This window comes from Penicillium cosmopolitanum, assembly GCF_028827165.1.
Source record: "Penicillium cosmopolitanum strain IBT 29677 chromosome Unknown utg000009l:1.0-9042332.0:1.0-9050551.0, whole genome shotgun sequence".
NCBI lineage: Eukaryota > Fungi > Ascomycota > Eurotiomycetes > Eurotiales > Aspergillaceae > Penicillium > Penicillium cosmopolitanum.
This window is the reverse complement of record NW_026622679.1, coordinates 6,070,310-6,096,654: the sequence shown is the minus strand read 5'-3', so window position 1 is coordinate 6,096,654 and position 26,345 is coordinate 6,070,310. Positions and strand designations below refer to the sequence as shown.

Below are 26,345 nucleotides of genomic sequence, written 5' to 3'. Positions count from 1 at the left end.
TTGTTGGTTTAAGTATCATTTCGAAGGATCATATACGGAGGGGCATGTAGGACTGGACATCTTTCATTGTCAGATTTTCTTTGCTGACTATAGTGGGAAATTTCTCTTTTGACGCCGATCAAAGAGACCATCGTCGACGGGCACATGCGTGTTGGTTGAATGAGGGGGGGTTTCTTTGAGAGTCGAGAAGCAATAAAGAAAACCAAGTGATTTAGTCCGTTCTCACTGATGGTGATGGGTCGGCCAATAGGTGTCATGACAGTGGGTAGCCATAGTCAAGTCTGAATGATCGCATGTTTCCTATACCTATCTGCACCATATTGGTGGGGAGTATATGGACTATGTGAAGCATTTCAGCACTCAAGGAGGGTTTGTTTCCACTCGAATGAAGGGAGAAGGTAGACCCGAATTTAACCAGGGGAAGATCACCCTAAATAGGTATACGGAACCCATCAAGCGCAGTGGTGACGAAGGTACGAAAATCAATCGGGTGGATTGCGCAGAGCCGAGCTCAAAGGGTGAAAGAAATGGAAGCCAGCGCAGTCAAGTAGATTCAAGTGAAAGCTGGGACTGGGACTGGCAGCAGCACATAAATGCACATCTTTTTTTTTTCTCGGAAATAAGCATTTCACATGAATGTCTGTAGTCTAGAGTGTGTAGTTCCGGAGTAATACTAGTAATACTAGTCAATATGGAGTAACGGCAGTCCAGCTCCACCGCTCAACTTCAGCCGAGGTTGCCCGCGGCTCGCAATCGCCGGTCAATTCCCGACATCATCGATTCAACCTCCCTTTTAATCCCCGTGGGCCCACCTGCTCTCTTGACATCCCTCCATCCTCGATCCATCTCTAATACTTCCGAGTTTCATCGGAACAAACAGACATACATCATGGTCGCCGACGCCCTCGTCTACCACCCTGCTCTGGCCCACTGGCTGCGCTTCGTTGCGACAACCGGTACGTACCCTCGGCTCCTCTACCCCAGTCAAATGCTCGTCAGTGAAGATGGCACAAGCATCACCAGCACATGCATCAGATCAAAAAAAACCCCTTACGTCCCCCGCGGAGGCTCCTCTACGGAAACCCGCATCTTCTGAACATACACCACACCACATCTCATCCTATCCCATCCTATTCCCAAAATGACCACCGACTATCGAACCCCAGACTCCATGCTAACCCCATAATTTAACCTCCAGTCGGCCGTGACAAGCTCCTCCGAACCCTCCAATACTTCTCCCGCTTCTACGCCTGGTACCTGTACCGCACCAACAAGCCGCAATCGGCTATTGACCCATACAACGCGGTGAAGAAGCAATTCGGCACAACGCGCAAGATCCTCCGCATCGGCAAGTTCGCCGAGCACCTGAAGGCCGCCTCCGTCGCCCTCGACAACAAGAGCCCCGTCGACCCGGTCCTGCGCTACCTGGCCGTCGGTCGCCAGCTCGGTTACGCCGGTTATCTGTCCCTCGACACCATCACCGTTGTCGACGCCATCGGCTACCGCAAGCTCGCCTCTGTCAAGAAGCTCCAGGAATACGCGTACCGCGCCTGGGGTGCTGGTCTGCTTTGCTCCGCTATCGCGGGTATCTACACTCTCGTCCGTCTGCAGGAGAAGGAGAAGACTATCGACCGTAAGGAGGGCGAGGGTGTTGTTGAGGCTAAGAAGATTGAGAAGGAGCGCGCTGCGGCCCGGATACAGCTCGTTTCGGACCTGTTCGATTTGACTATCCCCGCTACTGCGGTTGGTGTCGCCAACTTCGATGATGGTATCGTCGGTATTGCTGGTACCGTTAGCAGTTTGATTGGTACTTGGTCCCAGTGGCGCAAGACTGCCTAAATGATTCCTGTCGTCGAGTGAAGTGGAGAGGCTTTGTAGGGAGTCAATTGGCGTTGAGTGTTGAGAGAAGAAGAGAGAGAGAGATTCGCTCCAGTCACCTTCTATACAGGTATAGGAGGGCTGGACTGGATGTTAACTTGATCTGGAAGAAGTGGGATGCAGAAGGCGTGGGAGATATGAGATCTCTGTCGACTTGAACAACCCCTCCGCGTTGATATCCTTGTGTTTCGTGAACAAACTTGTAACCTTGTTTTTTCCTACCTTGTTTTTTTCTTTCCGTCTTTGAACCCGCTGGGCATGTTTAGATGTTCTTGCTTCTCATTTGTCTTCGTATATAGTCAAATCCCACGGGGTCTACGTTGATTTATCTATTCTCTGCTTGTTTCGAAAACCACGTATTTCAAGCTTTCGTATTGCATCGGCTGGCTAGTGCCTATGTAACAGCGCTGGTATCAATCCTCCATTCATCCACTGACTCCATGCCTGAAACCCCACCCCGCTCTCGCAGCCCATACTCATACTGCTACACATATCTCAACACCACGCCAGCATCGTAATCTCGTAAACCGCATCACTCGTCATCGTTCATAATACACCCGCAGACTCTCCGGCCAGGCGAAAGGCCGTATGTAAAGATTCGTTTAGACGGGGCAAGTCTAGAAGCGTCAGTCCCAGGTTCCGGTTCCGGGTCCACGAACAACATCAAGTAGTAGGGGTTATTCAACGAACCGCTCCGCAAGATCCACAGCTCTTGCCAGCACTGACGAGAGCAGTTCCGCACTTGGGGCAGCTAGCGTGACCAGACATGATTATTTGTGATGGGTTGTTGATTTGTTGATCTGTGTTGAGCTAGAGCTAGTTAGATAAGGCCCCCGAGTATGAGTATGGTTGTCGCTTTGCATGAAGGATGCAGGACACAGCAACCTTGGAAGCGGGGGAAACTACCAACCTTGGGAGAAAGAATTTTAAGGTGGAAAATATGCAGACGAGTGAGAGTTGGAAAAAAGGTCAGCACTTGAGGAGAAAAAAAAAATAGGCGCGAGGTGATTTACCCCGCCTAAGCAGTCGCCCCGCTTCGGGTGTGACTCGACTCGGATACTCTACTAGTAGTATAGTAGTATGGACCGTGCTATAAACCAGTGTAGCAGTAGTGATGCGCAGGCGAGTATTTAGATTTTCGAGTGGTGAGATGTCACGGTACTAGTACGACCATCATGCCAGGTGAAACGAAAGGAAAAGAAAACTTGAATTCAAACTTGGAAATACCAGTATTCTCCCAAGTTCACTTGATTTAAAGCTCAACATCGCTCAAACAAAACTAGTTGTATATCCGCTATCAAAATCAATACCCAAGGCTAAATGGCAAACATTACTACTAAAAGTATTATATAGGAAAATCCAAACCCCAAATCCAGACTCGAAGATATCAGCTAATCCCACATAACCCCCAACTGCCTCACCGCATCCCCATACATGCGATCCCGAGTCTTATTCCCCATCACAAAAGAAGGCTTCTTATCAAACCCATGCACAACATCCTCAATCACCATACCCCCAACATGCGCCATCTGCCCCTCAACAGCCAAAAGGCGCAATCGTTCCCGAAACTCATTACCCTCCACCAGTAACTGGTCCCAACCACACGTATAGATAGCAACGTTGCGCGGATACGCCGCCAGCAAGAGCGTCGTTGGCGTCAGACCAGGCGAGAGATAAGGATGCGACATCTCAACCACCTTCGATTCACCGTCAGCACCAGCAGACGTGTAAGGCAAACTCTCCGGATCAAGATAAGAGTCATCGAAAAGCTTGAAAACGTTCGGCTTAATCATGGATTTCCGGGCAGCGATTGGGTTCGTCGCGTTGCGCTGTTCACGCGTTCGAGTCCAGTTAGTCGGAGGGTAGAAGGTGATCAGACCGGCTAATCTTGAAATCGGGACTTCTTCCTCCTCTGTCGCTTTCTCTTGTTCGCTGTTTGGGCTTTGCTGTTGATGTTGCTGCTGCTGTAGCTTCACGCGTTCGTTGTATAACATTAGAGGAACTGTCAGGGATAAATTCCCCCCAGCGCTATCGCCGCTTAAGACGAAGCGGGTTCGGTCGAGATTATGTTGTTCGGCATTTTTCCATAGCCAGAGGACTGCGTCTGTGCTGTCTTGAATTGCGGTCGGGTATGGGTGTTCTGGTGCGAGTCGGTAGCCTACACTGACGACTACGGCATCGGGATAGCCCTGGAGTACTTTCCGGAACCAGCGCGCGTCGTCGACGGCATGGCCGATTGTGAAACCGCCGCCGTGGAAGTTGATGAGGACGGGCCGTTTCGTGGATTGTGAATCGGGGGAGAGGTCTTTGCCCGTGGCTGTGTAGAAGTAAAGCTGGATGGAGCCCGGGGTTTGGCTGATTGTTGAGGGAATGGAGATGTTTAGACAGGGGCGAGGTGGGGATGGGAAGGAGAGGTATCGGTCCAGGCCAGAGAGAATCGACGCCAGCATGCGATACCTGCCTGCTTTCTTTGCGAGTTGGGCCCGGGCCGGGGATAGAATGGGCGTTTCCTCCATTCTTTGATCATGAAAGGACGGAAGAGAGAAGGAAAAGGGAAAAAAAAAAAAAAAAAGGTAGTTTGGTTACACTGGTATCACGCGATCAAGGAATGAAACGATTTCTTTGTCGATCGTTCGAGGGTTGTCAGCCCAATGACGTAGAGCCAAGTGAGCCAAGTTAGCCAAGTGACGATCCCTTGCCTCCTTTTCCTTGAACAAGGCGGTCGATCCGATGGTCCATTCTGCTGCCTGTTTCTGTGTTTGCATCTGTGTTGGGATGTGGTAGATTGGGTGATTGATATGGTGAAGAAGAGACAATGTTGATTTCCGATGATCCACATGCTTATCTCTTACCGACGTCAGGGGCCTTGGCCGGGGGTATGTCCCGTACTATGTAGATGTAGATGTAGTATACTGGGGTCGGCTAGAGAGGGAGAGGAGAGTTCAATTGATAGAGTAGAGTAGAGGAGAAAAAAGACATTGATTGAATCATGCAATATATTAAGAAAAATAGATAGCATCTTGCAACTAAGGTTCCCCATGGAGCTGTTGACAGTGACTGACTACCCGATCGGGAACCCCCCAATCATCAAATCAGCGGAGCACCGAATGCCTCGGTCCACTGCTACCTACCTATTAATAAGATAGATAAAAAACCTCTACTTGCTTGGTTTGGTTTATGCTACGGCAGAATTAGAGAACACAGTTTTGAAGAATCTAGTTTCATTGGCTACTACATTAAGGGCAGTCCATAGAATAGGAAAACTCCGATTTAGCCATCGTAACAACATGTCCATTTTGAGTGGGACGGGGCATATCAAGAACACAAGGAAAATTTCGGGAGACAAAAGGAAATAAAAGGAAGAAAAAAAGAAGAAAAATCAAGCCATCGCGCTTGTCCCGAATCAAGCACGGGCGTCGAGATCCGGGTATAGATCGTTCCGACTAAAGCCAACGCAACACGCCATGCAAATGTCTCAAATATCAAAAACAAGAATGCCAATTTTGTCAAGTAACTTCTCCAACACAACCTTAGTTGGTCTGGGGAGCGGCAGCGAGGACCTCGGGGGTGGCTTGGTCGGAGTACTTCTTGAAGTTCTCGTTGAAGAGGCCGCCGAGCTTGTTGACCTCGTCCTCGAAAGAGGTAGTGGCGGTCCAGCTGTTGCGGGGGTTGAGCAATTCGGAGGGGACACCGGGGCAGGCAGTGGGGACGGGCAGGTTGAAGACCTCGTAGGTCTCGTAGGGGGCGTTGGCGAGCTCGCCGCTGTGGATGGCATCCAGGATGGCACGAGTGTACTTGAGGGGGGCAACGCTTGCCGCCAGTGGTGGCACCGGCACCGACCCAGCCGGTGTTGAGCAACCAGGCGTTGGCCTTGTGCTGCTTGATCTTCTCGGCCAACATGGTAGCGTAGCGCATGGGGTGGAGAGCCAGGAAGGGCTGGGCGAAGCAAGAGGAGAAAGTGGCCTGGGGCTCAGTGATACCATCCTCAGTACCAGCCATCTTGGAGGTGTAACCAGAGATGAAGTGGAACATGGTCTGCTCGGGGGTGAGCTTGGAGATGGGGGGCAGAACACCGCGGGCATCGCAAGTCAGCAGGATGATGTTGGTGGGGTGGTTCTCGCTGATACAGGGGATCTTGGCGTTGTCAATGTACTCGATGGGGTAGGCGCAACGGGTGTTCTCAGTGAGGGTGCAGTCATCGTAGTCGACGTTGCGGCTGATGGGGTCGAAGACGACGTTCTCCAGGACGGATCCGAAGCGGATGGCGTTGAAAATATCGGGCTCCTTCTCGGCGGAGAGACCAACGCACTTGGCGTAGCAGCCACCCTCGATGTTGAAGACACCAGTGTCGGTCCAGCAGTGCTCGTCATCACCGATCAGCTTGCGCTTGGGGTCGGCAGACAGGGTGGTCTTGCCGGTTCCGGACAGACCGAAGAAGACGGTAACATCACCGTTCTGGCCCTCGTTGGCAGAAGAGTGCAGGGTAAGGACGTTGTGCTTAACGGGCATCTCGTAGAAGAGGACGGTGAAGACACCCTTCTTCATCTCACCGGCGTACTCAGTACCCAGGATAACCATCTCCTTGTCGGCGAAGTTGATGGCGACGGAGGTGGCAGAGGTCATACCCTCAGTGAAGCGGTTGGCGGGGAAAGAACCGGCGTTGTAGATAACATAGTCGGGGTGGAAGTGCTCCAGCTCCGCCTTGGAGGGGCGGATAAGCATGTTGCGCATGAACAGAGCATGGTAGGCACGAGCACAGACAACACGGACGCTGATGCGGTAACGCTCGTCCCAGCCGGCGTAACCATCGATGACATAGATGCGGTTGCGGGTGTTCAGGTAGTCGACAGCGCGCTCACGGTTGATACGCCAGACCTGGGGAGGATCGTTAGTGATGATGTCATACACGTGAAAAGCGCGGCGCGGGGAAGGCGTGAATAGCCGAGGGGCAAAATCGGGAAGGTGAGTGAACTTGAATGTGAGGGAAATGAAAAAAGGAGAAGTGAGGCATTTGAGGCATTTGAGGCATTAACCAGCAGAAGGAATCCTGTCGAACTGGACTGCCAGAAAAGCTTGGTCTCGCGGATGCATATGCAAGGGTTCCCAGGTGGATCTCAGATCGGGCCACCTGCAAGGGCCACCCTCGTTTCACGACAAAGACACATTCCACAAAAATGACGCATAGTATAGTAGGGAAAAGATGATGATAAATGGTTTGTTTTGTTGGAACTCACATCAGGGGTCATGGGCTTGTTGACGGGTCCCCACCAGATCTCGTTTTCAGAGGACTCCTCCTTGACAATACGCTTGTCGGAGGGGGAACGACCAGTCTTTGCGCCAGAGTAGGCAGTCAGAGCACCGGTGGAAGTGATAGCGGTACCAGTCTCGTAGACGAGGGCATCTTCGTAAAGAGCAGCAACGGCGGGGTTGGCAATCTGGAGATGATGGGTTAGTATATATGATCAGAGAACTTGTCCGAGTCGCCAACGACCATGTCGAGTCTCAAGCGCAAGGAAGGTGTGAAATATGCCTTACAATTGCGACTCGGTCATAGTCAATGTGCGCAGTCTCGTGCAGCTCCTCCTCCAGCTCGGTGTGACCCTTGCCAGGCCTAAGACGATGAGGTTAGTATGGAAGTGGCAAAGACAAACAAAGGTAAAGTAGAAAAGGGAAAGACATACTGGACACCACCAGGGTGCAGAGCAGTACGATTCACAGAAGTGGCAACCATTGTGCGGAGTGAAGTAGAGTGATAGTTATTGTTGCGTTGCTTCGCGACTTGCTGTTGGAAGAAATCAGAAGCAAGAGGACCTGGAGAAGCCGGGCGATTGGGGGGTATATAATTCTTTCCAGCGGGGGGCATGGTCATGACGGTTCTTGGTATGAAGGGAGTTCTCGTGCACTTTGCCCCTGCAATTCTCCACAGTTCCACGGGTGATGTCGGGGCTAAGGGCCGAGCTGCGGTTGGTGATGGTAGATGCGTTGCCGTGGGTTGCGACGGCGAGGCGCAGTCCGAATTGACCCGAGCAAAGGTGGACACGAACTGAAGTCGGGTGGCTAAAGACCGGACTGTATGGAGAATACGTGGGGAAGATATTGTACTAGTATCAAAGATTGGGGGAGTTGTTGTTGAAGAAATCGAAGAAATGGACGAAGAAGTTGGGAATTTGAAGAGGGAGAGTTTGCAAGTGCACATGCTGGGAACGGCCCAAAGGATTTGATTAAACCTAGGTTTCTACTCCGCATCCGGGCTCTCTGAAGCCAAAGACAACAAACTCTGTCAATAGGAATGACGGTGCCATGATCTCACCATTTAAGAGTTCTTTGTATTGTACACAGTGTAAACCAGTAAACCAGTAAACTACTAGCAACTACTGGTTAGTATGTACGAGTATGTACTACTGTTCTACTTTACTTCTCCAACGCGGGGGCTTATGTCAGCGTCGATCCCGTCTTCAACTGCTTCATTCCCTCTTCACTTTTCGGCTTCCCTTGCCCCGATTTCTTTCATCCTTCGGGTTTCCGTGGGGAAGAAAACACGCAAAATCATGGTCTCCCGAAATCTTACAGCTGATGCGAAAAAAAATGTTCCATTTTTCACCCGATGACGACAAACTGGGGGCATTCATCGGAACGAACGAAATCAGGCTCCTCCCTACGCCGAACATACTCCAATAACGGCGCTTAACCAAGCCGAGGATGATGCATTGGCAAATTCGATCGCGGCGGCTTCAGCCAATCATATCCCACACAATTCCACCACCTCAAGGATGTTCGGGTGGGCTGAAGATATTCCCGGCCTTTTTGCGTCCTATTTTCGCTGCCGGACGATAATCAATTCCTCGTTCGTTGGCCTGTGCCACTGGAGTCCCTCGACCCCTCCAATCCAACTGGCTGGTCGGCGCATGCAGATTACGTCTAAGATGACTCGGTCTCGGCCCAGCCCACCCAAGCCCATGAAATGAGGCATTTCGAGAACTTCAATCCAGACTTTCCCGGGGCGGTCAACGTTTCTTCCCCCGGAATTGCGATTTACTCTCTCGCTTGGCCTCGGTGTCGGGATCGTGATTTTTCGGCCCTGACCCGGGCTGGACGAGGAGGGCATTGCGACCATCCTGGTCCACCATCACGATCGCACTCACAACCCCAGATCCTCTCCCGGTGGTTAGCGGCGGATCCCGACCCGGCTCTGGCCTCGGGAGAGACCTGAGTGAGCCTCCCTTGTGTCGCCGCCCTAAATTCCGCAGCGCCTGAAACACGTCTATTTTGCGCGATTTTGTTTCAATGACTTACGTACGAACTTCTCGACAGGCATGCACCTGATCCGTGTCACGCTTTGATTCTGTCTATTTTTTTTTCATCTTTGCCTTAAACTCCCCCGCGTGACTCGTTGCCAGGCGATGGATGTGAGGAGTCTGGAACTATGCCGCCTTGCCTTCCGACCAAATTGAGCAAGGCTTGGTGGGGAAAGGGTTCCCCCTGTCTCTCCGCAAAAACGCCTGCACAAGGAGGACCCTCTCCCCCGGCCAGGCCTCTTCAATCGAAGGCTATACTTAGCACCTTTAGACTCTAATTTTCAAAGACGAGGTGCACATGACCATGGGCTTTTGTTTTACCCAGCCCTCCCCCACATCGGCATCTCCCTCCTCTCCTTTATTGACTACGTATCAAGCTAACATTCATCAATTTGGCACTACCGGGCCCTGGCACTGTCTAACGGACTAGCGATTGCGATTAACGGCGAAACCGGCTTCCTATTTCTCCCGTGATAATGATTCCTGTTTTTTAATTCGAGTCTCGACCTATCAGCCGGCCACTGCCCAACCAGAACACGTTTCAGAACGGGCTGGTCCGAAGTGCGGAAAAAGGAACGGCGATCTACTCGTCTCCTATTTTCCCCGAGACGGCTTCCCGGAGGTCCAACGTCATACTGCGTATCTTATCCTCGTCCCAATCGACTGGACGGCGGGTTTCGGACCTACCCTTGAATCGCCCAATCCTTAGCTTCCCTTGTCATTACTAACTCGCTGCCCAATACCCCGAATGCTCATTTCTTGCCTCATTGGCTTCCTTGAGCATGTTCCCTTCCTGTTTAGGCAGATACCACCAACACGGTCACAATACCTTTCTCTCTTGGCGCCTTGGCTCTGGGGAAGCTGTCGCGTGGCCCTCGAAAATGCGGGGAAATGCGTGGAGGCGTTCCTCCACTGAGCTTCGTACAGCTCGGCCTGACATTGTAAGACCCCTCTCCCGGCTCCCATGGCCGGTCTCAGGCGATGTACATCGGCAACCTGCCCGGTGGTAGCCGTGAATATGCTGTGGCAGTTAGTCATGGTGGCAGGGATGTAGAACAGCCAAGATGTCTGTGCGGGTCTGACGCTACAATCCATGAAGCGACATGCATTTACATTTAAAGTGTATTTCGTCATTGTCACAGGATTGGGTGCCCGTAGAGTGTTGGTTGCATACTAGTAGTAGCAATAAATCTGCTGATTATGTTGCATGGAACACCTTCTGATAGGCAGATAGTGGGAACAACCAAGTCAAATATACAACTTGAAGTACTACTACTACTACTACTACTACTACATAAATCGGCCATAACCACCATTAGTATGTAGCAGTAGTAGTACTACTAGTAGTAAAGGGGGCCAAGAGGCCAAGGGCAAAAGGCGAAGGGCGACCTACAAACGCGTCAATTAGATACCGTAGGTTCCAAGGTTAGTGCTGTAGGTTAATAAGGTAATTTCCAAGGTTACCTAGTGTAAGATGGGAATGCTCGTAGGCAGTCTGCGTTGGCAGACGGGTCGATCGCGAAGAGACAACACCACCACACTCGCAGAGTGCAAGGAGACGATAGGCAAGCGTGACGCTATAGAGAATCAACAGAACGAATACCAGAACCTTTCATAAGCAGTATACCGATACCGCAACCTCAGCAGCCTCAGTAGAACATTTTCATAACAGAAGGGGGAACATGCATGTTGTTATTGATAGCATCGAACGAACGCTACTTAATCTCACGAAACAAAACGGTGGCCTTGTTGCTAAGGCCTCTCTCACATGACTACAGGATACCGATGTTGAGAGCGGGAATCCCCATTACACTAGGTAGTGCCCTTGCAGCGTGTTGTAATACCAAAATGCTAACCTTGGAAGGGTACTACCTAGGTAGTAAAGAACTTGAGGAACTTGGAGGAGAAAAACGTGAAGCCCTGCCCAGAGGGAAAAGAGAACTTGAAAGTACCAACTACTAGTGGTGGTGGTAAATATTAGTAGTTATATATATCCACACGTTCTTGCCAGAAATTCCAAGGTTGATTCTAATTTGATTGCTATTACTACTACCTATGGGGTTATGTTTTGCAATCGGGATGAAAAAGCATCAGAACTCGAAGAAAGTAGATATAAGCCCTGGAGGGAAAGGGTCAAGCGAGGCTGAGGGGAAGTAGAAGCTCAAGGCGGTTTATAGCTTTAAGTCCGGTCGGAATGAAGGGATGGCGGATAATACCTTTTTGCATTTTAAAACCTAGTAAATGGGGCCTTCTAGTACCAGTGCCAGATAATATCAATACAAAAGAACCGCGTTCTCCCCAGCACCGCTTGCCTTCCACTCATTTAGCTTACTCTTAACAAGATCGGTCACCTTATTCGCATACCCCGGCGGGAGGGCGGGCCACCCGACTGAACATTCGCCGGATCACTTATAACCCAAGCAATCGGCTCCGAGAAATGGCCAGCCGCAGCCTTACGGAACTTCTCGATCTCTTCCATCTGATAACCCCGGCCGAAAATGACCGCCCGCGCAGGTCGAGTGTAGTCGTGTGAACCGATGTCATTAGACGCAGCAGCCTGAGGCTTGCGGCCTGCGAGGAGGGCCGGAAGCTCGGCTTGAATCTCTTCGTTTGTTTGGAAAAAGTGGATAACTGATAAAAGCGGTTCCCAGGTTAGCTTGGCTTGGAAAGGCTACTAATGAAGCGATCCCGGTGCTTCCTGGCCGGTGGAGACGAAGACGTACCCTCATATTCGGGCAGAAGAGCTTCAGACACCGGCTTCCCTATCGCTGTCGTGCGGCCGCAGAGAATAACTGGTAATCGAGATGCCATGGTGTATGAGGATGTTAGGTACGGGTGCTGTGCGTATTACAAGCGCGATATAAGAGGTGTTGGGGCCGAAATGAAATGAATTTCACCCCGCCCCTGAGGTCAAATAATCGCTATTTATAAGCCTAGCCCCCACTCCGACCCACGTTGGTTGTTCGTATGTTAAGCTTTGGGGCTCGGATACCTGGAAGAATATTTGTTGGCCGCCTGAATATCGCTGCTGGCTTACTTAAGATCTGAAAGGTTGGTATCTTAGTAATACTCTCAAAGTATGGCACGACTAGCTGTCTGATTCGAGACACACTGACCAGAATTTAGTACACAATGTGAGTGAGAAATCCTCAATTGCTGGTCGATAAATTATGGTGTCTCTATGCATATTTGACGCCACTATTAGCTTTAAACTCCCCTCCGAGTCCCAGCCACCTCGCTCGAAATCGACGAAAGCATTGGTTGAAAATACTATTCCGATTTATCAATGCGCTCTGGATATTATCGCTCGGCATACTTTGTGAACACGAGCCCCTGTCTCTAACATAATGAGACGGCCATGATATGCTAGTAGCTCTATATCTACATCGATACTCGTTTAAAAGAGTGACTATCTTGTAAGTGAGCAAGGTCACCGAAAATATCAATCTAGGATGAATATAGACAGATTAATGTCAATTACTGGAGTGGGCTTCCATACATCTTCCTTTCTGAACTCGGCTTGATCTTTTCGACGCCTTAAAGACATCCCCTGACGAGAGTATAGAATTTTCCATAGGATGACCAGGCCACGTAGCGCAATCTGCTTGAAACTCTATCCGCATTACACAGCATCTGAAGGAGCAAGAAGAACCGGCAATCCTTTCTTTTCTGTGAACCTACTCGTATGGCGGTGACGATGCTCACAGCCCTTAGCCTAATTTCCAAAAGTGGATTCTGTTTGCCGACGTTCGCGCTCCACCGGAGGAATCCAACAACGGGAATTGGTGGAAAATCATAGCACGATCTTATCTCGCCGGAAAACAAGAACTTTAGAATTTCGATCACCCTATGTGCCACTTTGCGAGTCATAAGGAGGAGGAAGGACCGGCATGTTGAACCAAAGAAATTCACGATTTATCACAATATTTGAGACTTCAACGACTTGCGTTTTTCTGAGTCATTTTTCTTGACCCTATGCTCAATAAAATATATAGAAATGTTATTGGAGATCAAAAAGACTGGACTTTATCGCAAAGGAGCGGAAAAGCCAAACCAGTGGGCTTGTGGGGCCATCAATTTTCCGGGGTTGCGGGGTATAACTACAGTCTACCAGATCAGGACATAGAATGACACTGATTGAAGAGCTGAACAATCGGTAGTCACCAATTAGCCGAAATTTTCCCGACTAGATGTGACATTTCAGGGAGGGGAAGTCCAAGAGATCTGATTCACATTAGGGGTTTACTTTTCTTTATAATCTGAAGAGATCACGGTTTCCGGCCAGATTATTTGCTTATTAAGTATTCCAAGTTAAGCCTTCATCTTGCAAAATGAGACTGGATAACAAGGCCGTTGTGGGCGTATATCTAGTGGCCAGTGCCTCGGCCGCTCAAATTACCAAGAATCTTTCTAAAAGTCAGTCAAAGTCCCGAATTAATTGTTGTATGCTGCTGGTTGTTAACCGAGATATCAATAGGTGCGCAGGACCTCTTTGAATGGTCCATGCATGTCAATGACATACGCTGGGATGATTCCTATAAGTATATCTGGTACTCTGATCATGGCCCTTGGTCAACACGATTCACAGCCTGGTATGCCGCCGGCCTGTTATACCGAAACCAGGGAGACGATTTGTCGAACGCCAAATCAGCAATCGAGAACATGTAAGATAGTGTCTTCTCTTAGAATGCCATGGGAAATTTATAGTGCTCGTACTGAGCCAATTGAAACTGATCAATGGCTATAGTATTTCTTGCCAGATGACTGAAAGCTACGAGTCAGCCTGGTATGGTACCTTCAAAGTTTCACCCGATGAACCGTACCCAACTCCTGATTCCGATTTATATCCACCAGAGATATACGTAAGAACTGATCTTCCATGGAAGATAATTACTTCATGAAAATCTAGGATAGATCTTACTGACAGGTCTCAAGACTACCTACGACCCAAATTGGAGAGAGTTTATAGGGACACAACTGGTGCAGATTGTCGAAGAATTCTCGGAGTTGATTGGGCCAAGCCTCGTCACCCAGATTGAAAATAGCTTGGAGATTGCAGCTGTTGGTTCAATGCGCCGCAATGGCTCATACCCAGAAGAAGACAATTTGACACCGGGGTACTCGAATCCAGCACTCATGCGCGCATGGTATATTGCATGGCTCGGCCATCGGCGCAGTAATGATGTAAGAGCGTTCTCAGATCTCCTATCCTTTCCTAAGAAAGTATGCTAATCGGGAAAAATAGACTCTTATCAGCTATGCAGATGAACAGGCAGAAACCATATTGAATCTCTTCAAGTCAACGGGCTCAGATGTGTTGTCCGAATATAACGCACCCACTTACTATGGAATGGATACGTGGGCACTTGCTGGCGCTATTAAATATGGCCCTCCAAGTTCTGCGATAACCAAGAACTCCAAAGTCATTTTGAAGGATCTTTGGTCAGATATTGCGACCCATTACAATCCCTACCTTTCAGTTATGGCAGGTCCCGTGGGTGTACTTTTTATTTTTACGAGAAATCCCAGATGCCTAACTAACAACTTGGAATAGTATGATAGAGCCTACACACGCGACATGGTTACAAATTCAGCCGTGATAGACTATTTTTGGTGGGGACTTTATGGTTACGGCACTGGGCCTCAACCTAATAAGCTTGAATCGGATCTTTTATTCGATGTCTCACAGGGAGCAGCGCTGGCTCTCATTATGGACGTGGTCGCGGAGCACATCTCAGACGAGAACAATAAGTGGCTAAAGGCCAAAGGAAATTGGAAGGGAGAACGCATGATCACCAAAAAGATCCCCGATGCCCTAGGCGACGATGCCGAGATCCGAATCGCCACTACCTGGATGAGTGCGTCTCTCATGGTAGGGGCCCAACAGGTCAATGAGACTATCAACCGCGGCGAGCAGTATGTACCGGCTATCGTTCAATGGGCCGGTGACAAGGACCACAAACCACACCCATACATGTCGTTTTTCTCACTTTATCCAACCGCGTCAACAATCAATGCCGTGGCTGGACCCAACACTCTTGAGGTCTCATACCCTAACACTACACAGGAAGGCACCGATATCTTCACCTTTGTGTTGGCGCAGCTCCCACCAAGCTGGACCTTGACAAAGAAGAAGGTCGTTCGAGGTCTCGAAGATCTACCTTGTCTCAGTGTCAATGTCAACGCCAAGGACCTGGAGCAGTTGCCAGTTATCTACGGTGCCTCGGTTGAAGATAATCGTGTGTATAATGTGTCCTTTGCTGTGCCATCCGGATTTGCTGGAATTCCCAAGGTATCTTTCGAGTTTAATTACACCTGTTAGGAATATAGCAATGGCGGGATTTAGAGAGAGCGAATCAATGGTGCGGGACTCCATAGCGGCAACCGTCTCAGTAGGTATTCAGGGGAACTTACGTTGACCATACCAGCGGCCGCCTGCTAGGGCCACATGGTGGCTCACTGTGTATTCAAGCTGGAAATCAAACATTGACAGTTGGGAGATATTTAATCTGAGTGCTGTTTGAATTAAGAACATAGCTCACGAATAAATGCTTTCAGATATGCTTAATTTCGGCCAAGAGCAGCTCAAGAACTATCATGATATTGAAATTTAAAATATTTGTCAAGCTTTCAGCTTGGTCTAATACATAGTGGCCGGCGATACATGGCTCGGACTTTCATAGCTCCCCTTGGACTTGGAACGCATAGTACCAAGAAAGTATTGTCAGATGGCTGATATTAAAAGTTTCGGCAACTTCGTCAAAATATTGAGAAAGCCCAACATGAAGCAGAAAAAAGGAAAGAAAAGGACTCGGAGTCTGAGAGAAATCAGTGGGCTATAAAATAAAAAATATATATATTGTTTTATTGAACACACCTTGTTTAAGAGATCACGTCTCAAAATCAACATTCAAACTCTTCGGCAACCAAGAGGAGAACCCGAATCGGAGTGTTGGCAAGCAGTGGGAGGTGGATCCGGTGTCTTGTTTGGGATTATATCCAACGGGAAGGCTACCGAGAGCGTACAGCTGAGCAAAAAGGGGTAAATAAGATTGAGATAGTGCATGTTGAGGAGCGAAGAACAGAAATTTGGCTGGGATGAGTGAGCGGAACATTCATCAAGGCAAGTTGCTTTAGTTAATATAACCATATCAAATTTAAACTTCTCTCCGGCAGCTCCCGCATGGGTTCATTTATCCCGACAGGTCTTGCGTGGGCTTAATGTAAGGGTTAATGTAAATCAAAGGTCTAGTCCGGGTAGAAAATTTCCCTACTGAAGAGAATCGAATGAGAGGCCTGGCCCAGCATTCTTCGCCCCATGTGAAATATTTCAACAGGCCCGTTGAATCATTTCTATCGAAGAGGATATCTCAATGTTATTCGTTCTGACATGGAGAGTGGCTGGAATAAATATAATACGGAAATAACTTATGCAAGCAATTGGATGCCTAACATTCTTGTCATACATCAGTCAATGTATGAGCCCTACACGTAATCATGTGGTCCGGTAGGTCGGCATGCCGGACGCGTGGGTAAGCATTCACGGTCAGGGCCTGTTGCGTATTCATTGGATGAGTATATTTACAACCCAGTGACGCGATTATACAGCCAAGGCCAAAGTATGTGCATCACTCAAGGGTTAGGGCGCAAACTGCAGCATTTAAGGTAGTTATTTGCTGACATGTACTTGCTTAGGTATTCTAGCCAATTTTGAAAAATTTGGCTTCAGTTGCTTTTTATGAAGATGTGAAAGTAAGTATACCTTGAATTTAGCTATATGGTGATATTATGCTTAATGCAGCAGAGTATAAATTAATATTTTATCTCAGGAGTCCGACAATACGATACGTCACGATTCTATTGCCTTTCTTCACGATGTCATTGCCTGTTGAAAAAGACTTTGACAATTGTCGAGATCTATGTCATGAACTAGATCCAAAATGCGACCCTGAAATCACCACTCGGAACTTATGTGTACTTGGGTTGGCTTCAGGCTGGGCTGTATCCTTGATTTGTGTCATTGGAGGCTCATTTATAATGACCTCGCCAGACCGTACAGCCCCGAGTGAAGTTCAAGGAAAAGCTTTCTTGATCAATTTTTCAGAATGGGACTTACCCCCGGGCGCCAAAAACTTTCCGGGTCACCGAATCCTGCCTTTACGTCCTGGCTTGTCCATTCTTTTAAACCTACTCTTGAATCTTTTAGTAACCGCAATACTTGACGCGACAAACTATATTCACGACACCACTCTCAAATGGGCATTGCATGATGAAGGGCGATTGAGATACAACTCAAATATCCGACTTTTCACTAGTTCGCGCCGCCACGGCCCCAATAGCTGGTATGCAAATGTCGTTTCTCTTCTGGGTCTAGCACTCACTCATGGGTCCTTATCAACTATCATTGTCAACGTGGTTGTCATAGGGACTTGGAATGACAAAGCGAGGAAGTTCGAATTCACCCCCGCGCAAACCACCGACTTCATCGATATCAATTGCTTTGCGGTCATTTTTCTGGGTGTTGGGATCTTGCTTCAAGCCATCGTGTCTACCTGCTGTTTAATATGTAGTCGTGGAGTAAAGACATGGAGCAGTGGTCTACTGGCAAATTCAAAAGCACTCTCATACGACGAAAAGCTCAATACCGAAAGCCACACAGCTCCTTTGCTTTCGAGTCGGGAACTTCAGAGTTCAATGTTTGAGATAGCCCCGCAGGTACAACTGGTCCGCCGGCTTGTCTGGTGCTTTACTGGAATCTTCATGGCTTGGTCTCTGGGTCATGGAATTTACATCGCAGTGCATGGCTATGACATGGATAATGTTGTTGCATGGTCCCGGGATGTGCAGCAATATTGGCAGTTCTACGGAGGAATGTGGATGGACTATGGTCGTCTACTTGAATCGACCCCGTATTGGCTGGGAAATAGTGATACAGACAATCCTGCAATCCTTCATAACCTTTGCGCTGCACTGTGTGGAGCTTTTGTTCAAGATCTCTCGCGATGAGGCTTCGTGGCGTTGCCTCCAATCCACTGGTTTGGAGATTGATCCGGCAATTCTTTCCAGTATTCAGTGGCAGACCATATTGATGATGACATTCAAGGCAATCGTCCAATGGGTATTTGGGTATGCATTTACAGCCGATGAGACATTCAACGTCGCACTATTACCTGTGATCGCACTCATGGCACTTTTTATTTGCTTGCTGGCTGCCACCGAATACATGACAAGAAAGAGGCCCAGAGGCACCCTTCCCGCAACATACGGAAAGTTGGACCGAGTTTTAGAGCTTGTTGATGAATGGGATCATAAAAGGTTGTTTTGGGGCGACAAAGGAGAATTGGGCGATGGAACAAGACTTGCTGGTACGGCTGGACGACGACTGGCAGATTTGAAGCCGGGAGCAGTCTATGGCTGCCTTGATACCCACAAAGCTATCACTCCGCCAGAGACCCCGCTAGGCTAAAGTGATGAATTCACTGAAATGCCTTGTTTAGTTTTCGCACTCGCGAGTCGTTTCTTTTAATTACCTAGACTGGATTGGGTGATCCTTGCAAATTTTAGTCTGTTTATTGTTTGTTGCTGGCGCCCCGTAGAATTTCTCCGGTAAGCCGAGTCCTATTCGCCTGTCCGTTTAGAGGAGATACGAGTAAGCTAATAGTAGGAGTAGGTTAAAGTGGAATCGGTGGGGCTCATTTTCCTTCGAGGCTGTGACAACAAGGCTGAGGACCACAGCCCTTCCCTTTTAGCCATTGCCGGGACGACCCACACCTTTCCTAGATGAATGCACCTTTATCGATCTCCCATTTTGATTCTCTGAATGCTACATCTCGCCTGTCGTGATATTCTCTCCTCGACATTCAAATTATCCTTGTTGTGACCTAGATTCAATAGTAAAATGAAAGACAAGGAAAATTAACTAGCCCTGGTCGTAGGCATACCGCAAGCATGGGTCCAGGATCGCCAAGATAACATCAATCTTGCCAACCTTGGAAAGAAAGAACAACAACTGCGAGCCCAGTGCGGCTTATTCTCTGGTGAAGATATTCACTGTGACCTTTTTTTAGAACATCACCACTGGGGCGGTGGTGACCGCCACGTTGTTTTTAGCCTCATTGGTTGAATCGTACGTTCTGTATTGTCTGCCCCCATATTGTGTGGAGTAGCTGAATTCTTACTTTCGCTATGACGAGCTACCTAGACTTGTATTTGAAAGATTTGGGGCTGACGGGCACTGTCTTCGGCATTCGCAGGGGGCGCAGAGGGCGACGGCCCCCAAATTGACGGGATGCAAATCTCGCACTGCAGGCCCAATGAGGGAATTAAGGGCGATGATCTGCTAAATGAGCCCACAAAGCCTCATCTTAGCTCACAGCCTATAGTTACTAACCCAGTCGAGTAATTGAGTTGTTTTAGCGGATGTATTCTTGGATTGTCAGGGTAGGTTGCTGGAGAAGATTGCAATATAAGAGGTGAGAAATTTCCCGGATACTGAAATGAACAATCACATCAACTTCGCTTTGTATTAATCTATTCTTTAATACTCCGAGCCAAATTAATATCACCTATCATGCGTTACACATACCTTTTCTCCGCGTTCGGTGAGTAGTATCTCCTAGAGCTCTGTGTCGTCTGATTGGCTCTCGGTTTGTTGTTTACTGATGCATGATATAGTCGTTGGAGCGATCGCCGCCCCCCAGGCCCATATTCCCCGAGCTGAGGTCGCCACCGAGACACCAACAGCTACATCCTCATCCTTATCAGCCCAAACCAGTGCCGTCGAGATCCCTGCTGCATGGAACAAAGTCGACTTGGACAAATGGATCAGGATGATGTAAGTCCGCTATCTTTCTACTCATCAGGACAAAAAATCTAACGGTATTTAGCGTGAACGAGACTGTCATCGAGCCAATCACCAACGTCACCGAGAAGGCCGAGAAGGAATCCCACATCGATACCGCACTCAGTATCATGGAATGTTACTTCGATATCTCCTCTGCCGCTAGCTGCGAGAAGAACGTTCTAAAGCCCTTTGCGTATTATACTAGATTGGGCGTCTACTACTCGCGCGAGTGGTATAAGAAGCTCTACAACAAGTATTACGTGCAACTCAAGCAATGGAAGACCAAGACCACATCATTCGCGACAGACTTCACCCATCACGATCTCAGCTGCAAGAAGGGTTGCAATTACTTCGCTCTTGCTAAGAAGGCATTGAAGTCATGGAAGAGTGTCCTCTCTGGTTCATCCTCATTGCTCGGCGGATTTGACTTCTCCTCTGCTGGTCTTTCCTTTGCATCGGGAGTTGTCGCTGCTACCAAGTCTAATGTGACTGAGATGTTAGTATCACTCCTCCTCTTTTTGACGAACATTCTGCTAACGTTAATTCTTATCCAGTTTCCAAAAGGAGCTTAATCAACCCGACAACATCAAGGAGGCTCTTCTCAATACTGCCAGTTTTGTGAAGAATGCCTCTGTTGCTGGATTTTACGCCTCTGCCATCAACGTTGCCTGGGCTTTGGAGAACGTCTATATCGCCAAGGCATCTGACAAGATCGATAACCAGAAGCCAGCCGATATGGACCTTTCAATTCTGGGTGACAACGCTCGCACCTGCGATGACAACGGAACCTGCTACTTCTTCATCGTCGCTCAGAAGATCAGCAACATCTCTGGCAACTGGACTGCCACCAAGGGTCTTGACAAGATTCAGGAATACAACATTACTTTGCTTGAGCTGGCACAGTCTGCCACTTGGTTCCAGAAGACCTTCGATGGCTACTCAGCCCAGCCTAATGCGACTGCTCTTCTGCAGTCCCTCCAGGCTAACGACACTAAACCTAACTTGAGCTACTTCGTCAACCTGCCCGTTGTCGATTTTGACAATGTCAAGTACGCCAGCTCGGACAAGTCTTCCTCGGAGAAGACTTTCCTGGGTGAGCTCAACCGGGAGATCAGCTCTATCAAGGGTTGGCCTTACGCCAAGTCATCCAAGTCATCCAATTGATCTTGCGGTGGACTAGATATGAGTTATGTTCCTGGAGAATGTACTATATGATACCTGTGAATATTGTTTTGCATTGTTTTGCATAGATTAGATTTAGAATTAATCTAGACTTCCTTTCCGTTATGTGAATTTTCAGAGCTCTGTGCTGGTCTGGCCCTCCTTTGTAGTTGAAAGTGCGGTGTGCGATAAATTAAAATTAAAGACAAGCCAGATATTAGTACTAGAAGAAGGAAGAGATTTCCGATGCGATGTCATTGCTATCGGATCTCAGTCTTGGCCTCTGCACGCCCCGTCATGACTGCCGAGATTCTCCACCGATCCCGTCGCATACCCGCACTCCGCCAGGTTACCATCCCGCTTTGCCGCCGGAATACACTCCGCTCCCGAGTTCTATGCCGGGGGCAGTTCGGGAGTCTGTGGCCCAGAGCTGGATGCCGAATGTCTTTCCGCGGAAGATGGGGCGGTGGATCTGCAGGGACCATTCGACTTTTTTAAATAGTGCTATGGTGATCTATCTACAGTATTTTGTTTAGATGGGTTTAGTGTCGATGGAACCAATTATTAAATTGGAAGCTGTTTTTCACAGTGGGCTGTCTTAGTGGGGATCGTACTATAGGAGGGGTGTGCTTGTTAATAAGATTTTGTTGGGATCTGATGTTTGTTGTTGATGGAAAAGGAATCCCGCATGCTGATAACGCCATGGCCCATGGGTGCCTCGTGGCCGTAGATTGGACATCGGAGACGGCCGCATTGCATCTGTTACATTAGTATCCCGGAGAACCATTTCGGGCATTTTTTTCGGAGAGGAGTATCTGGTTTACCCAGTACTTCAGAGTCCAGGACTGTGTAAACACTGGAGAATGTAAGTAGGCGGTAGATCTAGATCAGGCACGCCCGAGGGTTTGTGCATCAATTGCCCAACGGATTGCCTTTGCATGCCAACGGTTCGGAGAGAGGCTGGGTGGGCCCTATTACGACGTTAAACTTCGTAGCCTTGTTCAACGCAAATGTCCGGGCAATTGCACCCAGTTGCCAATATGCCATCAAAGCTCGGGGAGTGTCACTATTATCCCGGACTACAGTCCTCCGCAGAAGAAGTACGCTGAGTCGGTATAGCGGAAATAGCACGGTCACGGCTTCGGTTATACAAGGCCCAGGACGTTGATCCGGCCAATCCAGGCCACGGAGAGTGGCACAGTGAGGATAGAACGACAAAAAGTGCCGGTCCTCGGCGAAAGGACAGGAGGCCGACGACTCGATCGGAGGATTCCAGGCATAGAGTACCCCTGCAAGCTCAAACAACCGGGTCCGGGGATCCCCACCGGCGGGCATTGTTATTCCCGCGGGCTTTATTGGTTGAGCAGACCAGGGGAAATGGGGATCGCGATGGGGATGGGCGAAAGGCGATGCGCATTGTCAGCGGCAGTGGGGCTCATCGATTGGTTGGGGCTATCTTCTTCAGCTTGATATCCTCGGATATAACGTCGGGTCGCGGGAGCGGATGAATATTAATGAGGAATAGCCGGGGTTCTGTCGCTCCGACTGCTGTTTCGCCATGTTAGATATGAGATATTAATTGTTGGTTTTTTTTTTGGTAATTGCAGCAAGTCCAATTGACAGAGATGGTATAAGGAACAAAGGCAGCTGGGAGTAAGCTCAACGGTTTCCCTCGGACTAACAAACAGAGTGTCCGAGCAGTTCTCGTCCCAAAACAGAGGGAGAGTGGGGACATCCGACTTTAGCTCGTGGGCTTGGTCCATGACGTGGGGAACGTGCAGATGCAAGGAGTGGAGGTCGATATTGATGATCGAGAAGTGTCTGTGCCATGCCAGTGTCAGTGTCAGTGTCACCTTTGGTGCCATCACAGACAGAAAACGCAGCAGCAGCAGCGGAAGAAGAAGAAAAGGGGAGGCCCGTGACCCCACCGATGTACTCGGTACGTAGCGACGTCCCCCCCGCATTTCACATTCTTGAAAGCTGGCTGTACGGGGTGCAGATGGATAAGCCGGGTTTATGATCGACACGATTGGCCCACTTCCGCATCAGGTGGATCCTCGTGCTGGCGGTTCTCGTAGATGTTGTACTGGCATCTCCACCACCGGAGAACTGGCGGCTGTCGGGCGAAGGGCCAGGCCGGCTAGATGCTCGGAAGTCGCCATCGGGTGATGGAGTGGTAGTGGAGTATAGGAGGAGTCAGAGTAGCGGCAGTAGTAGTGGCAGTGGCAGTGGCAGTAGTCGGTGGGAGTTGGTAGTGGAGGAGTGGAGGAGTGAAGGAGGAAAGCAGAGGTGTACTCGTAGTACTCGTAGTACTATATAGACACAAGTCACCCGGCAGTCACCAGTCACCAGTCACCAGCCCAACTTGTACCAAGTACAAACTCAACTCAACTCTCTCTCCCACGAGTTTCCCCCGCATCCGATTCCTTTTCTTCTCCCCTCATTCTCCCTTGCTCATCTATTCTGCTCTCCTCTTTTCTGTATCTCTCCGGCCTTTGCTTCTGTTCCTCAACTTGATCGCTTTGTTGCTGTTGCTGTTGCTGTTCTACGTCATCGGTGAGTTTCTCCCATGGTCACTGAGGTGGCTTCTAAATTCGCCAAAGAGAACTGGAAGGCTAAAGAGAAGGTTTCTTTTCTAGTAATTCCCCGGCTCTGGTCAGTCAAAGAACCTAAACTCCTGTTCCTTACCATGCCTCTGCTTTTGTGCCGGCTATAGCTCAGCTACACACAGCAACACCATACATACACCCACAGTTCCCCCTCTGACAGGAACTAATACCACTATAGATCTAAAGAAAATAATCCAATCATGGCAACCAATTCCGTCAAGGAATCCGCCAGCAAGGCGGCCAACTCCGCCAAACAGGCCTCGCAGTCCGCGATCGAGAACCCTACCCAGGCCACCAGGAACATTCTCCAGAACCCCTACATGAAGCTCGCTTTACCCTTCGTCAACGGTGGTCTGGCCGGAATGACCGCCACCGTCGCTATTCAGCCCGTTGACATGGTCAAGGTGCGTCTCCAACTCGCCGGTGAAGGTGCTCGCACAGGACCGCGCCCCTCCGCACTAGGTATCACCAAGGATATTATCGCAGCGGGCAAATTCCTCGACCTGTATACCGGACTATCCGCCGGTCTCCTCCGACAAGCCGTCTACACAACCGCTCGTCTCGGCTTCTTCGATACTTTTATCAAACAGCTCAATGCGCGCGCTGATGCCGCAAACCGCAAGGTCACTTTTGCGGAACGCGCCGCCGCAGGCCTCGGCGCTGGCGGTATCGCCGCCATGATCGGTAACCCGGCAGATCTGGCTTTGATTCGCATGCAATCAGACGGATTGAAGCCTCCCGAGGCTCGCGCCAATTACCGCTCCGTCTTTGACGCTCTCTTCCGCATCCCCAAGCAAGAGGGTATCAAGGCCCTCTGGGCCGGTGCTCTGCCTACCGTCATTCGCGCCATGGCCCTCAACATGGGCCAACTGACCTTCTTCGCCGAGTCCAAGACCCAGCTGAAGCAGCACACCTCGCTTTCACCACAGACCCAGACCTTCGCGGCCTCCGCTATCGCCGGTTTCTTTGCCTCCTTCCTTTCCCTCCCCTTCGACTTTATCAAGACCCGTTTGCAGAAGCAGCAGAAGGATCCCAAGACAGGCAAGCTGCCGTACCGCGGTGTGATGGATTGTGCACGCAAGGTCGTCGCTGAGGAAGGATGGTTGCGCTTCTATCGTGGCTTCGGCACGTACTATGTGCGGATCGCACCTCATGCGTTAGTTGACCCCACCTTTTTCCAATTCGGGCGGGCGCGAAGCCCTGCCTCCATTGCTTTTTTTATCTTGGCTTATCTTCGGCCCCACTGATTGATTGATCTCCGGGGCCTTGCCTTGATTATATCTTGCATTTGCATTGAATGGGATCGGATCGCATGCTAACAGATTTCTAGAATGGTGACCCTCATCGTGGCCGATTATCTCAACCTCATCACCAAATAGAGTCGATACACAAGTTTCTCCTAGTGGCTGTTCTCCTATGTTTCCTTATCTGCTACGCTTACAGTCGTCATGTTTCTGCGTCTTTTTCCGCGCGCCCGCTTGCTTGCTTGATTAGGCTCTGCAATGACCCTGAAAGATATCCCGGTCCTCTTCTTTCTTCCGACTTATCATCGACCACCCCGCGCACCCTACCATGCTAGCAATCAATCCAGTACTATGATATGAAGCCCTCTTATCTTACCCGTGGACTCTCCGAACGCCAATGATCTCGGCAGATGAAAGTTCCGTTGTTGGGCGGTTGAGGTAGGCTGGGAAACCTAACCCGTGGCTCAACTTTGACTTCATCTTCAATCCACCGGTCGCTAATCCCCGGCCCCAGCATATTCATCGGCTCAGTCAGCGGGAAAGAATTCCCCGGCAATTTTCTTTGTTCTGCTTTTCCGGAAATGCTTCCATTCTTCGGAGGAGCTGTCAGAATGTGGCTCGGCTTGTCGCGGTGGAGGAAACCGGCGCGGTGCGCTGCAGCTCCGGGTTTCTCCGCGGGAAGCTGACAAGACTATGGACTATACTGGACTGTCATTGTCACACTTCTTATTCTTCTTCAATTTTTTTTATTAGCTTCCCCTCTACTTTGCGTTTTGTTTTCCGCTTTTCACTGATCCCATGTCTCGTCTTGTCTTGCTAATTTCCTAGTTTTTCCTCTTCCTTTTTCCTTTTTCTATTCTTTCTTCCTTCGACAAGCGAATACCCCCTCCCACTCCTTGTCCCAAGTGTCGCGATGTTCGTCCCGCTATGCTACAATTCAGTTTTCAGTCAATGATTTGGTTCTCCAACTCTGGGGGGCCTGATGAATGCCGGGGCAGGCCTGATGTCGTACGAAGGGAAGAGGGCTTGATTACCTGCATTCAACCCGAGATATGATTGATGGGGGTGATGACGATGATGGGACGCGATTCGAATTAACTTCCCACTGATTCGTGATCATTAATTCCAGTGGTAGTTGATTAGAGTATAATTCTATCATCTCAAAAGGTTATTTGTTCTGCCTATTGTAAAGAATACTTGATCTACATGGACTATAGCTAGTACTGCCATCCCGTGATCAGGTAAGCTGCTCCCAAATTGAGATCTGAAACAAAAGGCGGAGCAGAGGCTGAATTTTGATTGTGTAACAATGTGA

General features: G+C 49.3%; 10 protein-coding genes across 10 annotated transcripts; 6 read left to right on the top strand and 4 right to left on the bottom strand.

Moving 5' to 3' along the window:
• Positions 1–889: 889 nt before the first annotated feature.
• Positions 890–1,839, top strand: N7509_010350 (PEX11 family protein; the record flags this gene model as incomplete). Its single annotated transcript, XM_056634987.1, has 2 exons — positions 890–956; positions 1,199–1,839. The coding sequence occupies 2 exons, from the start codon at positions 890–892 to the stop codon at positions 1,837–1,839; spliced, it is 708 nt and encodes a 235-aa protein (XP_056485607.1).
• A 1,430-nt stretch (positions 1,840–3,269) lies between these two features.
• Positions 3,270–4,394, bottom strand: N7509_010349 (uncharacterized protein; the record flags this gene model as incomplete). The annotated part of the gene is made up of 1 exon (XM_056634986.1): positions 3,270–4,394. The coding sequence occupies one exon, from the start codon at positions 4,392–4,394 to the stop codon at positions 3,270–3,272; it is 1,125 nt and encodes a 374-aa protein (XP_056485606.1).
• A 1,014-nt stretch (positions 4,395–5,408) lies between these two features.
• On the bottom strand, positions 5,409–7,747 carry acuF (phosphoenolpyruvate carboxykinase PCK1; the record flags this gene model as incomplete). Its single annotated transcript, XM_056634985.1, has 5 exons — positions 5,409–5,672; positions 5,719–6,753; positions 7,113–7,313; positions 7,414–7,489; positions 7,560–7,747. The coding sequence occupies 5 exons, from the start codon at positions 7,745–7,747 to the stop codon at positions 5,409–5,411; spliced, it is 1,764 nt and encodes a 587-aa protein (XP_056485605.1).
• A 1,135-nt stretch (positions 7,748–8,882) lies between these two features.
• Positions 8,883–9,193, bottom strand: N7509_010347 (uncharacterized protein; the record flags this gene model as incomplete). Its single annotated transcript, XM_056634984.1, has 2 exons — positions 8,883–9,139; positions 9,172–9,193. 2 exons carry the CDS (start codon positions 9,191–9,193, stop codon positions 8,883–8,885), a joined length of 279 nt encoding a protein of 92 aa, XP_056485604.1.
• A 2,327-nt stretch (positions 9,194–11,520) lies between these two features.
• N7509_010346 (uncharacterized protein) lies at positions 11,521–11,984 on the bottom strand (the record flags this gene model as incomplete). Its single annotated transcript, XM_056634983.1, has 2 exons — positions 11,521–11,804; positions 11,897–11,984. The coding sequence occupies 2 exons, from the start codon at positions 11,982–11,984 to the stop codon at positions 11,521–11,523; spliced, it is 372 nt and encodes a 123-aa protein (XP_056485603.1).
• A 1,520-nt stretch (positions 11,985–13,504) lies between these two features.
• N7509_010345 (uncharacterized protein) lies at positions 13,505–15,495 on the top strand (the record flags this gene model as incomplete). Its single annotated transcript, XM_056634982.1, has 6 exons — positions 13,505–13,589; positions 13,651–13,837; positions 13,921–14,035; positions 14,109–14,357; positions 14,419–14,667; positions 14,728–15,495. The coding sequence occupies 6 exons, from the start codon at positions 13,505–13,507 to the stop codon at positions 15,493–15,495; spliced, it is 1,653 nt and encodes a 550-aa protein (XP_056485602.1).
• Positions 15,496–17,210: 1,715 nt separating this feature from the next.
• On the top strand, positions 17,211–18,179 carry N7509_010344 (uncharacterized protein; the record flags this gene model as incomplete). Its single annotated transcript, XM_056634981.1, has 1 exon — positions 17,211–18,179. The coding sequence occupies one exon, from the start codon at positions 17,211–17,213 to the stop codon at positions 18,177–18,179; it is 969 nt and encodes a 322-aa protein (XP_056485601.1).
• Positions 18,180–18,264: 85 nt separating this feature from the next.
• On the top strand, positions 18,265–18,639 carry N7509_010343 (uncharacterized protein; the record flags this gene model as incomplete). The annotated part of the gene is made up of 1 exon (XM_056634980.1): positions 18,265–18,639. One exon carries the CDS (start codon positions 18,265–18,267, stop codon positions 18,637–18,639), a length of 375 nt encoding a protein of 124 aa, XP_056485600.1.
• Positions 18,640–19,834: 1,195 nt separating this feature from the next.
• On the top strand, positions 19,835–21,180 carry N7509_010342 (uncharacterized protein; the record flags this gene model as incomplete). Its single annotated transcript, XM_056634979.1, has 3 exons — positions 19,835–20,007; positions 20,060–20,512; positions 20,571–21,180. The coding sequence occupies 3 exons, from the start codon at positions 19,835–19,837 to the stop codon at positions 21,178–21,180; spliced, it is 1,236 nt and encodes a 411-aa protein (XP_056485599.1).
• Positions 21,181–23,986: 2,806 nt separating this feature from the next.
• Positions 23,987–25,165, top strand: N7509_010341 (putative mitochondrial dicarboxylate carrier protein; the record flags this gene model as incomplete). Its single annotated transcript, XM_056634978.1, has 2 exons — positions 23,987–24,942; positions 25,117–25,165. The coding sequence occupies 2 exons, from the start codon at positions 23,987–23,989 to the stop codon at positions 25,163–25,165; spliced, it is 1,005 nt and encodes a 334-aa protein (XP_056485598.1).
• Between the last annotated feature and the right edge of the window lie 1,180 nt (positions 25,166–26,345).